The 13,527-nt window shown below is 38.2% G+C and overlaps 1 protein-coding gene across 4 annotated transcripts in view; it reads right to left on the bottom strand.

Moving 5' to 3' along the window:
* The window catches only part of LOC308556369 (uncharacterized protein), a 35,519-nt gene that overhangs the window by 19,165 nt on the left and 2,827 nt on the right, over positions 1-13,527 (bottom strand). For all 4 annotated transcript variants that reach the window (XM_081135519.1, XM_081135516.1, XM_081135517.1 and 1 more), the window contains exon 2: positions 378-499. In XM_081135519.1, coding sequence (XP_080991645.1) covers positions 378-461 — 84 coding nt within the window. In that variant the 5' untranslated portion in view covers positions 462-499. The remainder of the gene's footprint in view (positions 1-377; positions 500-13,527) is intronic.

Raw genomic sequence — 13,527 nt, 5'->3', positions numbered from 1 at the left:
TAGAAGAATAAGCAAAATCTGTACAATGCAAAAGTAGAAGGTAACCTTCACCACTGGTAAAAGCAAAGGAGATGGAATGGAGAAGAGAAACCCAGGACAGTGATGTAGGCAGGACAGGATTACTGTTGGGCCTTGACTTTGGTGGGATGGGGGGGTGAGTGCTTGGCAAACAGGATGCTCTCAAAAAATATCTGTTGAATGAATAGCACTGAGGAGCCAGAGGATTAGAGACTCAAAACTGGGAGCGTGGTTGAAGTACCATATGAAAAATTATTTAAAGCAGAATTCAGGACTCAGACTAGACAGGCTGTGGGGTTAGGGAAGAATTGGAGAATCCTCAAGTAGCACTAAGAGTAAATGAATAATAATGTATTTACTTTTTGGAGAGCCAGACGTTCTGAGGAAAGCATGGTTTCTAGAGGTAAGCAATTCCGAAGATCTTCTGCTATGTTTTTCAACATACTGTCATTATTATCTTGAGTGAACTCATCAAAATCTCCTGGAACAAAAAAGAAAACAGCTTTTATGGTTGTTGTAGTCATACCCAGACTAAGTCATTACAATAGGCATATTTTCCATCAGATAGTATCAATTCATAATAACTAAGCCTTCTAGCCAATGAAATATTCAAATTGTAACAAACGTTCCATTAAAAATATTGAGTTCTGCCCGGACGGCGCAATTCAGAGGTTGAGCATCAACCAGATCGAGGTTTGATTCCTGGTCAGGGCATGATGCCTGGTTGTGGGCTCCATTCCCAGTAGGGGGTGTGCAGGAGGCAGCCCATCAATGACTCTTTCATCACTGATGTTTCTCTCTGTCTCTCTCCCTCTCCCTTCCTCTCTCTGAAATCAATAAAGACATAGTTTAAATAAATAAATAAATAAATAAATAATAAAAAGTTTTTCTTTTTTCCAAACTGCTTGAAAATATAAAACTTGACTATTTCAGCATGTTATAGAAAAACAAAGACTTCTTTTAAATGTAGTATTTTAACTACTTTTACTCAAGAAGAGCACTGCCATTAGTTTTTAGGGTCTTAAACTTACCAGGAAGTAGACAAATATTCCTTCTCTGACCATATTTTAGAAGTTTAGGAGGCATCGCACAGGGATTGCTAAGAAGATAACTTTAATCTGAGAATCCCTGCCTCCAATAAAATGTACCCAGGACTTCAGATAATAAGCACTAACAGCTGGTGCCAACTATATCATAAACTTTACAAAAATCATGTTGCTCTACTGTACTTGAGCAGCAGATAAATGATCATTAAAGTAGCATATTCCTGATGGCTGTGGCCTACTTTTGAATGCTCTGGCAAAAGAGGGAGAGTGGGAGTGTGTAAGCGATAAAGATGGAGAAGGTATGGCAAAGATCAAAAAGTTCTTTCACATAGAACCAGGTTATTTAACTATTATAACATCCATGTGAGGAAGGCAAAGCAAGATTCATTCCCTGATTTAGAGCTGAAGTAACTGAGTCTTCTAAAATTAAGTGAATTGTGAAAAGTTACAAAGCAGGCCAACAGCAGCACAAGGAAGTAACCTAGGTTCTTTGCCTCTAAGTAAAGATACTCTTCTTTTTCACTATACGACTCTGTGCCCCTACATACAAAGGTTCTTTCTCTGCATAATTTCCCTCTGAGCAACAGTGGTATTTACGAAGATTTATTACTTGGCTCTCTGAACTGATGTGGGAAGGAAGGTCTTTTAGCTCTTTCTTCTTTCCTCACCTACATAGCATAATCTAAATGGGTGCTTCCAAGTATTTCTAGGAGGAGGCTGAATATAAATTCTAGAAAAACAAAATACTATTAAGATTCATTCCAGCCCTGGCTGGTGTGGCTCAGTTGGTTGGAGCATCCTCCCCTACGCCAAAAGGTTGTGGGTTCAATTCCTGGTCAGGGGGCATACCTAGGTTTCGGGTTTGATCCCCAGTTGGGGAAACCGATTGATGTTTTTTTCTCACATCAATATTTCTCTCTCTCTCGAATCTATGATGCATATAAAAAAAAAAAAAAACCCAAAACTGGCCCTTTTCATTGTATTCTTAAAATCTAATTAAATTATTTCAAGGTGCTAATAAATAGCTAACACCTGCTTAGCTTCCCTCCAATTTAATTCTAATCACTTATACCAGTGATCCTTAGCAAGTTCTCTCAATTTGTAAGAAGTATAACTAAAGAAGCCAATAAAAATCACATTATGTTAAACTAAGATATTGCATAGCCCAACTCCTTCAGACTTAATTCTGTAACATAAATAACAGTGTTAATAAAATATAGTTTTCATGGGGGTCTGCCTTATAAAAAAAAGTCTTATAGTGGAAAGGGAACTTAGACTATTACCTATTACTAAAGGGCAGAATCCATCTATACATCTCTGATATGTGTTGTTCAGTGTTTGCTTGAACACATTCAGGGATATAATTTCTTCCTGAAGCTGAGCCAGAATCTGCCTCTCTATAATGTCAATTCATTTTTCCAATTTCAGCCTGAGAGAAAAGGTCTCACCGGAAGATATTTTTTTCCATTAATTTTTAAAGAGAGTGCAAGGGAGGGAGGGAGGGAAAGAGGGAAGAAGAGACAGAGACAGAGACAGAGAGAGAGAGAGAGAGAGAGAGAGAAGCACCTATGTGAGAGAGAGGGTGCCCCCCGCAATCCAATAGGGGCCAGGGATCAAACCTGCAACCCAGGTACGTTCCCTTGACTGGGAATCACTTTCTCTCCTCACAATTTTTGGATGGTTTTCTATTTTTCAATGAATCAAGTCTCACTCTAGCCTTTAAGGCCCTCTATTCAACTTTCTATTCTTGTTACTCCCTAACATAATTTTTGCTCAAGACAGGCAAATCTGTCATTTTCCATATTCATTCTAGTTCATACCGTTCCTTTCAACTGTATGATGCTGCTTTCTGCAATAAGGACCAGTCTAAGTTATTTCATCTACGTGAAGCTTTACCCTCAACCTCTAGCCTTCACTCACCCATATCCTTTTTTTTTAATGTTTTAATTTATCTTTATTGTCAAAAGTATTACAGATGTCCTATTCCCCCTTCCCCCTATGATCACCTCCTCCCTGCATGCACCCTCCAGGTCTTCACCACGCTATCGTCTGTGTCCATGGGTAATGCATATATGCATATAACTTCTTAGGTTAACCTCTCCCCACCCACCCTCTCATCCCTGCGTTCCCTCTGAGATTTGTCAGTCTGTTCCATGCTTCTAGGTCTGCGGATCTGTTTTGTTCATCAGTTTATTTTGTTCATTAGATTCCACATATGAGTAAGATCATATGACACTTGTCTTTCTCTGACTGGCTTATTTCACTTAGCATAATACTCTCCAGGTCCCACTATGCTGTCTCAAAAGGTAAGGGACCCTTCTTTTTTACAGCTGCATAGTATTCCATGGTGTAAATGTCCAAGAAAATGCTTGATATGATTTCAATCTTCTTGAACTTGTAAAGACTTGTTTTGTGTCCTAACATGTGGTCTATCTTTGAGAATGTCCCATGTGCACTTGAGAAGAATGTATATTCTGCATTCATATGCTTACCTCTAATGACTTACAATGCATAATTAAACAGTGGGTTGTATATTACCTATTATTCATTCATAGCATATATTACTCTGAAGTCCCTATGAAAATTTTAAAAATTTATTGAAGTGACTTCTGGTTCCAGACATGATGGTGACTTCCCTTACTTTCCCCTGCTCCTCCCCTCTAAATACCCTGGAAAAAACTCATAAAGGACTCTAAAAGCTAGAAAGAAGAATATGAACTATCTAGGGAACTCAGGACTTAAGGAAGGTCATTGAGGTGAGTTCCCTGGTTTTTCTTTTTATCTCCCATATAGCCTGGACTGGGCACTGGAGAGACCTGCATCACAGAACCACCATCAAGTATAGGCCAAAAACAGAACAGAGAAAAGCCTGTTTTCTCTCACCAAAGGCCGATAAAGGGGAAGGAAAAGAGGCCTACTGAGGTGCCCTAATACCCCATATCACACCTCTGGGCAGTGGCAGGCATCAAGGAAGCCTGCTGTCTCCAGGCCCTCTACCCAGTGGCATGAAGAGACCTAGGCTTGGCAGCTCCCAGCCTTCTGCCTAGTGGCAGAGGGCAAACCAAGCTCTGTATTGCTTGTCTCCATAACTGCCCCCCCGCCCCCGGCAGTGAAAGGCAGATCGGTGACACGAGTGGTTCAGGAAGGTGTCTTTCCCTATGCAGGTGACACCAGCATAGATTGAGCAAGAATCCCAGCAGTGTCAAAGAACAAAGCAGACCTGGATAGAGGAACTGTAAGAGCACTGAAAAATAAATTGTTAAAGGTACAGCCCACCAAGTAGGCCAAAACCAACTGGTTGAACCTAAGCAAGGCAACTGTCTACTAAGATAGAATTGATAGGATAAGAGTCTTAGTATAATATCCAAAATATCTAGGATACAATTGAAAATCACCTATCAGACCATGAACAGGAAAAAATCACAACTGAATCTGGCCATCCAGCTGCTAATATTCAAATGAATCAGATTTTAGATTATCAGACAAGGATATTAAAGCAACCATCATACACATGCTTCAATAAGCAATTATAAATTCTCTTGTAACAAGTGAAAAAATAGAAAAATCTCAGCAAAGAAACAGAAGTTATAAAAAAAATTAAAATGGAAAGTATAGAACTGAAAAACACAATAATAAAAATTTTAAAAAACTTGTTGGATGGGCTCAATAGTAGAGATGACAGAGGACAGAACTAGTGAACTTGAGGACAGATCACCAAAATTTACTTCATCTGAAAAACAGAGAGAAAATAGACTGGGGGGAAATAAAACTGAACAGAGCCTCAGGGATCTGCGGGACAATAACAAAAGACCTAACATTAGTATAATAGTTCCAGAAGTGGGAGAAAGAGTGTAGGGCTAAAAAGTACTTGCATAAATGTAACTAAAAACTCTACAAATTTGATGAAAGACATAAGTCTACAGATTTAAGAAGCTGAGCTACTCCAAATAGGATAGTACCCAAATAAATCCAAACTAGGACATATCATAATTAAACTTCTGAAAACAAAATACAAAGAACCAGTCTTAAAATCAACCAGAGAAAGATGATTCATTACCTATAGGGGAATACCAATTCAAACAACAGTCAATTTTTCATCTGAAACTATAGCAGCCAGAAGGAAGTTAAAACATCTTTCAAGTGCTGGGAAAAAAAGACTGCAAACTGTAAAGTTTATATCTGATGAAATTATTATTCAGATATAAAGGAGAAATAAAGGTCCTCAGATAAAGGAAAACTAATAGGATCTGTTGCCAGCAGACCTACCCTTAAAGAATGGCTATAGGTTGCTCTCCAACAGAAAGGAAATAGCAGAAGACCTGGAACATCACAAAGAAAAGAACAATGAAACGGGTAAAAACAGAATAAATATAATAGACTACTTTTCTCTTATTAGTTTCTTAAAACATATTTGATGGTTAAATCAAAATTTACAAAACCATGTAATATAGCACTCAATGTATATAGAGGAAATACATAAAACAATTATATTTAAAAAGTAAGGGAGGGTAAAGGGATCTAAATGGAAGATTTCAATATTTCACTTGAGTGATAAAATGCTGATACCAGATGGTGATAAGTTACATATCATATTGTAATACTCAGAGCAACCACAAAAAAACTACACAAAGAGATATACTCAGAGACACTATAAATAAGAACACAATTCTAAAATTGTGCTAGTAACCCATAGGAGGGCAAGAGGAGATAAAAAGACATTCAGAAACAGAAGAAACAAACAGAAAACAAACAATAAAATGCAATATAAGTTCTAAAATATCAATAATTGCTTTAAAGGTAAATGTTCTAAATACATCAATTAAAAGTGAAAAATAGCTTCAACAAACAAAATCTAATAGATTAAACAAAAGCAAAATAGTTTTTCCCAAGTACCCACAGAGCAGTCACTAAGACAGAACATGGGTCATAAAATAAATATAAAAAAATTTTGAAAGAATTAAAATCATAGTGAGTATGTTCTCTGAGCATTATGGAGTCAAACTAGAAATCAGTTAAGAGAAAGACAACAGGCAAACCTTTGAACACTTGGAAATTAAACAACAGACTTTAAAATAATAATAGCTACATTAATCAAGACAGTGTGGTACTAGTCAGGGAGAGACATAAATTAATGAAAAAGAACACAGACTCAGAAACAGATCCACACAAAATGTTCAGCTAATTTTCAAAGATGCAAAAGCAACTCAATGGGGAAAGGATAGCCTTTTCAAAAAGCTGAAGTAAATGGGTATCTATAAGGGGCGGGGGGGGGGGATTTGACTAAATCCCATACCTTGTACAAAAATTAAATGTAAACCACAAACTACAATTCTTTTTTGGGGGGGGGGGGAGGACCTGAAACTTTTTATATAGTGTTGTAAAATTTTTATTTTAATTTATCTTTATTGTATTACAAATGTCCCTTTTTCCCCCCATTGATCCTCTCAACCCTGCACTCCTACCCCCCCCCCAGGTCTTCACTACACTACTGTTTGTGTCCATGGGTTATGCATATATGCATATAAGTTCTTAGGTTAACCTCTCTCCACCCACCCAGCCACCCCTGCCTTCCCTCTGAGATTTATCAGTCTGTTCCATACTTCTATGTCTCTGCATCTATTTTGTTCATGAGATTCCACATATGAGTAAGATCATGTGATACCTGTCTTTCTCTGACTGGCTTAGTTCACTTAGCATAATAGTTTCCAGGTCCCACCATGCTGTCTCAAAGGGTAAGGGATCCTTCTTTTTTACAGCTGCATAGTATTTCATGGTGTAAATGTCTGAGAAGATGCTTGATATGATTTCAGTCTTCTTGAATTTGCAGACTTGTTTTGTGTCCTAACATGTGGTCTATCTGTGACAATGTCCAATGTGCACTTGAGGAAAATGCATATTCTGCAGCTTTGGGGTGAAATGTTCTGTAAATGTCAATTAAATCCATCTGATCTCGGGAGTCATTTACAATCATTGTTTCCTTGTTGATTTTTTTGTCTGGAAGATCTATTCAGTAGAGTCAGTGGGATGTTAAAGTCCTCTACTGACTATGTTGCTGTAGTTCTCTACTTTAAAATCCTCCAGAAGTTTGTTTTTTTTCCAGCCTGTGTGAGTCTTTTGTTCTGAGGTGGGTCTCTTATAGACATCATATATTTGGGTCTTGTTTTCCTATCCATTCAGTTACTCTATGTCCTTTGATTGCAGCATTTAATCCTTTTACATTTAAGGTTATTATTGATAGGTACTTATCTATTGCCATTTTATTTCTTTATGCCTGTGTTCTCTATTTCAGCTTCTTATTACAGCAGTGCTTTCAACATTTCTTGCAATGCTGGTTTGGTGGTGATAAACTCCTTTAACCATTTTTTGTCTGGGAAGCTCTTTATTTCACCATCTATTTTGAACGACAGTCTTGCTGGATAGAGTAGTCTTGGTTTCAGATCCTTGTTTTGAATTACCTTGAATACTTCATGCGAGTCCCTTATGGCCTGTAGAGTTTCTGATGAGAAGTCAGCTGACAGCCTTATGGGAGCTCCTTCAGAGGTAACAGATTGCTTTTCTCTTGCTGCCTTTAGGAGTCTTTGTCTTGAATTTTTGGCATTTTAATTATGATGTGTCTGGGCGTGGGCACCTTTGGAGTCTTCTTCTGTGCCTCCTGAACTTGTGTGGCTATTTCCTTGACCAGGTTAGGGACGTTTTCTGCCATTATTTCTTCAAACGGGTTCTCTAACCCTTACTTTCTACATCTTCTGGCACTGCTATGATGTGAATGTTGTTACATTTCATGTTTTCCCCACAGCTCCCTTAAACTGTCCTCCTGTTTTCTGATTGATTTTTCTTTTTGGATCTCTGATTGACTTTTTCTACCCTGTATACTAATTCGATGATGCAATCCTCAGCTTCCACTAATCTGCTGTATATTCCCTCCAATTTTTTTTAATTTCTACTATGTCATTCTTAATTTCATTCATAGTTTCCATATCTTTTCTCATGCTGTTGAGCATCCTTATGATCAGTACTCTGAACTCTATACCTGATAGACTGCTTATGTCCATTTCATTTAGCCCTTCTTCTGGAGAATTCTTTTGTTCTTTCATTTGGTGCTTGTTTTTTTGTCTCCCCATTTTGACTGCCTGTTTGGATTTGTTTCTATGATTAGTTAGATCTGCTAGGACTCCCAGTCTTTTGGATGGTCTTTGGTGCAGGCCAATGTCAGACACTGTGACTGGCCTTGAATACACTGTTTGAAGTTTTCTGCACTCCACAACTTGTGGTTTATTCTGCCAGGGCTGGGTGTTTTTGAAACAGGACCAAGATGTGCACCAAGGTCTGCTTTTCTAAGCCCTGTGTCCAGAAGCAAGTCAGGCCAAGACTCAAAGCACCTAGAGGAGTTATTCAGTCTCTAAATGAGCTCTAGGCTGTAGAAACTCCACAGGGTGGGGTGAGAGGTTTTCTAGCAGGGTGGGGCAATTGCTTCCCCCTCAGGCAAAAGCGGCTTGGACTGTAAATGTCTGCCTGAGAAACATGTCCCCTGCAGTATGGGGGAATGACTCAGCACAGGGATCCAGATGACTGCCCTCTGAGCTCTACTCCTCCTGAGCCAGCAATCCTAGACTCTTCCCTCTAGTCTACTCTGCCCTTCCTCTACCAGAGCCCAAAGTAAATGGCTGCACACAAAACTTTGTGATTTGGCCCTTTAAGAGGGTGCCTGCATTTCCAGACTTCTTTCCCTGGCAGACAGAAACCTTGCTGCTTTTCGCAGCCAGATGTTATGTGGACACCTTTCTCAGTTCTGGTGCTCTTGGCTGGGAAGCCCAGTTTAGGGTTTAAGCCCCAGAGTTCTCAACGGGAACCCCACAGAGCTGAGATCTCCCTCTGGACCTCCAGCTGCTGCCTGTGAGAGCCCAGCCAACCTTCTCACACCTCTGCATTTCCTACCAGTCTCTATGTGGTCTCCACTTTTCCTCCTTGGTTATGAGGGTGCTCTCCAAATGGTCTTCAGTTGCAGTTGATTATTCAGGATGGTTTTTCTATATTTTAGTTGTAATTCCAGATTGGTCCTGGGAAAGTGTCAGTGTAGCTTCCTCTCAATCTGCCGCCATCTTGGAGTCTCTCAAATTTTTTAAATAAAGATTTTAAAAAGTAGGAGAAAATCCTCAGGATCAAGGGCTATACAAAGAGTTCTTAAACTTGACATCAAATAAGAAAAAATAAATTGGACTGCATCAAAATGAAAAACTTTTGCTTTGCAAAGACTGTTTTAAGAAGATGAATAGACAAAATAGACTTGGAGAAAATATTTGTAAATCTGTGTATCTGACAAAGGGCTTATATGTAGAATATATAAAAAAACTCCTAAAACAACAGTATAAAAATATAATTAGAAAATGGGCAAATGACATGAACATTTAATCAAAGAGAATATACATACAAATGGCAAATAAACACATCAAAATATGTTCAATATCATTAGGAAAATGGAAATTAAAACCCAATGATATATCACTTACAACTATCAGAATGGCTAAAATAAAAAATACTGATAATACCAAATTCTGACAAGGATGTAAATAAATGGGATTACTCAAGCAGTGATGGTATAGCTACTCAGGAAAACAGTTTGACAGTTTCTATAAAACTAAAAATGTACTTACTTTATCCCCCAGTAATCACACTCTTGGACATTATCACAGAGAAATGAAAACTTATGTTAAATGAAAAATTTGCATTTGAATGTTCACAGCAACATTATCTGAAATAAAGGCTTGACTGGGCTGGATATTCTACTCATGTGTCTGGTGCCTAGGCTAGAATGGCAGAACAGTTACAGGCTAATTGGGGATATTGCTCTCCATAGGCTAGCTTCCTGACAGTATGACAGTCTCAGGGTAATCAGACTACATACATGATTTCTAGCTTCTCCCAGAGCAAGCATTCCAAGAGACAGGAAGTTATAGTTGCCAGTTTCTTAAGTCCTGGGTCTGACACTGGCATGTTGCAACTCATGCCATATTCTATTGGCCAAAGCTATCACAACTCCCACCTAGATTCAAAGAGAACACACAGACCTGACCTCTTATGGAATGAAGATCAAAGAACTTGTGGCCATTTAAAAAAAAAAAGCTTTATAGAAGTAGAATTGATATACACTAAGTTGCACATATTTAAAGTATACAATTAGGTTTTGACAAATGTATACAGCAATGAAACCATCACTACAGAACGTCCTTTATCTCCAAAAGTGTCCTCATGCCCACCTGTAATCTCTCCTACCCATCTCTAATCTCCCCCTACCCACCAAGCCCCCAGAGACCTATTTCCTATTATAGGTTAGTTTGCATTTTCCAGAGTTTTATATAAATGAAATCATATAGTATGCAGTCCTTTTTTTGAGTATGGCTTCCTTCACTTAGCATAATTTATCCATGTTGATGCACACAGAAACACTTCATTCCGTTTACTTGCCCAGCAGTATTCCACTGTAAAAATAAACCACAATTTTTTTATCCATTCACCTGCTTCTAACTGAGATGCCTACCCTCTTCCCCTTTTCTTGCCATACTGTACTAGCTAGAAGCTTCATTATGATGCTGAATAGAAGTGATGAGGACATATCCTTGTCTTGCTCCTGATCTCAGGGAAAAGAATTCAGTCTTTCGTCATTAAGTATGACATTAGCTATAGACTTTTCATAGATGCCTTTAATCAGGTTGAGAATGTTCCCTTCTGCAACTAGTCTGATGAGAGTTTTTATCAGGTGGAGATGCTAGATAGTATCAAATGCTTTTTCTACGTCTGTCAGGTAATCATAGTTTTTCTTTTTTTTAAATTGGTTTTAGGGAGGGAGGGTGACAGAGAAACATCAATGTGAGAGAAATGATACATCAATCAGTTGCCTCTTGCATGCACCCCGACCAGGGATCGAACCTGCAACCTAGGTATGTGCCCTGACTAGGAATCGAAACTGCGACCTTCCAGTGCACAGGACAAAGCACCAACCAGCTGAGCCATCCATGCACATCAACCCACTGAGCCATACCAACAAGGGCAATTTTTCTTTTTAGTTAAAATGGTGAATTACCTTGATTGATCTTCTAATGTTAAACTAACAGTGCACTTATAAATCCACTTGTTCATGATGTATTATTCTTTTTATATATTGTGGCCATTTTTTATATACAGCAAATGTGGTAGAGAGAAAAGTATAATTATTTTTATTTGATAGAAAAATTTTAAGAGGTAACCATTTGATCAGTATACTTTTCTTGTTTTTGAAAAAACAATCTATTTTATTACCTCATATACTTGAAACTTTCACAAATTCATAAAATCTTTAAGTTGCATGGATACTATGTCAGTGTAATACAATGTAGAACTGGAGTAATCATCTGACAAAATGTAAGTAGATCTAGGCTTTGCCTGTTTTGTTTTATCCTCACCCAAGAACATTTTTTCCCCATTGGTTTTTTTAGAGTGTGGAAGGGATGGGGCGGGGGGAGAGAGATTGGTTGCCCTCCCACTAGAGCCCGGACTGGGGCCCCAGATCAAACCTGCAACCCATGTACATGCCCTTGACTGGGAATCGGGAATCAAACGTGTGGGCAGATGCTCTAACCATTGAACAAAACCGGACAAGGCTGTTTTTTGTTTGTTTGTTTTTTAGTGAGCCTTTTTATTGTTTTCAGGCTTTGCTTTTTAGATCTGTGGGAATTTCAAAGAACCTTTATCAGATCTGTAGCTGCTGCTTAGCAATGTGTCCAATTCTGCTCAGTGAAAATGCATTCAAAATATAGAATACAGAGAAGCTTCAAAAAGCTTCTAGTAACCTACTGTTATCTTCCTTATGAATTTAAATATTTTCTTGATCATTTTGTTCATTTTCTTATAGCAAAACTCAATTTTCTATCTTTTGTAACTTGATTTTTTTTTTAATGTCCCTTCAGAGAAAGGGGGAGAGGGAGATAGAAACATCAGTGATAAGAGTCATTGATCAGCTGCCTCCTGCACGACCCCTGCTGGGGATGGAGTCCACACCCAGGGCATGAGCCCTGACAGGAATCGAACCTCAATCTCCTGGATCATAGGTTGATGCTCAACCTCTGAGCCATGCTGGCCAGGCATAACCTGATTCTTAATAGAAACTTTTATGGGCTATTGGGTTGATTTAATTTGTATTTGCTTGTCCCAGAAAAATTCAAAGGCTTCAGAACAGCATTTGTTAAGAGATAGCTATTCCAATACATTTTTAAAAATATGCTTATTGGGGACCTCACTTGCAGTTCTGGCTTTCAGCTCCCTTCATGGATTGCAATCTCTCTCCTACACTTTGAAATCTAGATGAAGAGCACACTTTATACACATACGGATGCTCTGCCACAAGATCAGAATCAGTGCACTGACTGTACTTTTTACTCTTTTGGTGGTCATGGTACCCTTGAGTGCTTGGTCCTCAGACTTGGTTCATCCTTCCTATCATTTGTTTCCTAGACCTTTGGCCTACACTGTAACCAAGGTAAAATTTAGGCTTCTACCTTTATTTCTTGTATGTCTTCAGTTTACATCAGACATTGACATGTCCTTGGCTCTGCCTTGGTTCAAACTTCCAGTTCTACCAACCTGATCCTAAATGATCCTATGACTTACTGTGATAATCCCACTACTCCTTCAAAGATCAAGAATATTATTCTACCTTTGTGTGTTTAAAATTATTATGATTTTACCTGCTAGCAATAAGTAGATATTTGTTAGTTTCAATAAACTCTATGAAACTCAAAACCAAAGTTATACTCAGCATCTATTATTGTCTCTCTTTTTTTTTACCTGCACCCAAGGATATTTTTTCCATTGCTTTTCAGAGAGTGGAAGGAAGAGATAGAGAAACATCAGTGTGAGAGAGACACATCGATTGGTTGCCTCCCACACATGCTCCAACCAGGGCGTGGGATTGAGCCTGCAAAGCCTGCAACTGAGGTATATGCCTTTGGCTGCAAATGAACCCAGGTCCCTTTAGTCCTCAGGCTGACGCTCTAACCACTGGGTCAAACTGGCTAGGGCCTATTATTGTCTCTTGATATTCCATTAAATGGTATAAAAATTCAAGGAGAGTCATAATTACTAAAGGTATAAGCAAATGTCATACAAGAAAAAAAATGCAAGTGACTTAATGCTAGAGTTAATAATTTTTTTCCTGGAAGGAAATTAATTAGAAAAATAAAAAACCGAAGAATCTTCCATGCTGTATTTAAAGCCACTTCATAAATAGGTTTACTAAGTTTCAGTCTGCAAAGCCAAGAAAGTTCTGGAGACGGATGCTGGTGATGGTTGCACAATGCTAGTATACTTAATGCCACTAAACTGTACATTTACAAATGGCTAAAATGGTAAATTTTGTGTTATGTATATTTTACCACTAAAAAAAAGTATTCTAATACATTACTTTTATTTAAGATTTATATTAAAACACACT

This window comes from Miniopterus schreibersii (assembly GCF_964146895.1).
Source record: "Miniopterus schreibersii genome assembly, chromosome: 1".
NCBI classification, from domain to species: domain Eukaryota; kingdom Metazoa; phylum Chordata; class Mammalia; order Chiroptera; family Miniopteridae; genus Miniopterus; species Miniopterus schreibersii.
This window is presented reverse-complemented; position numbering and strand designations above follow the sequence as displayed.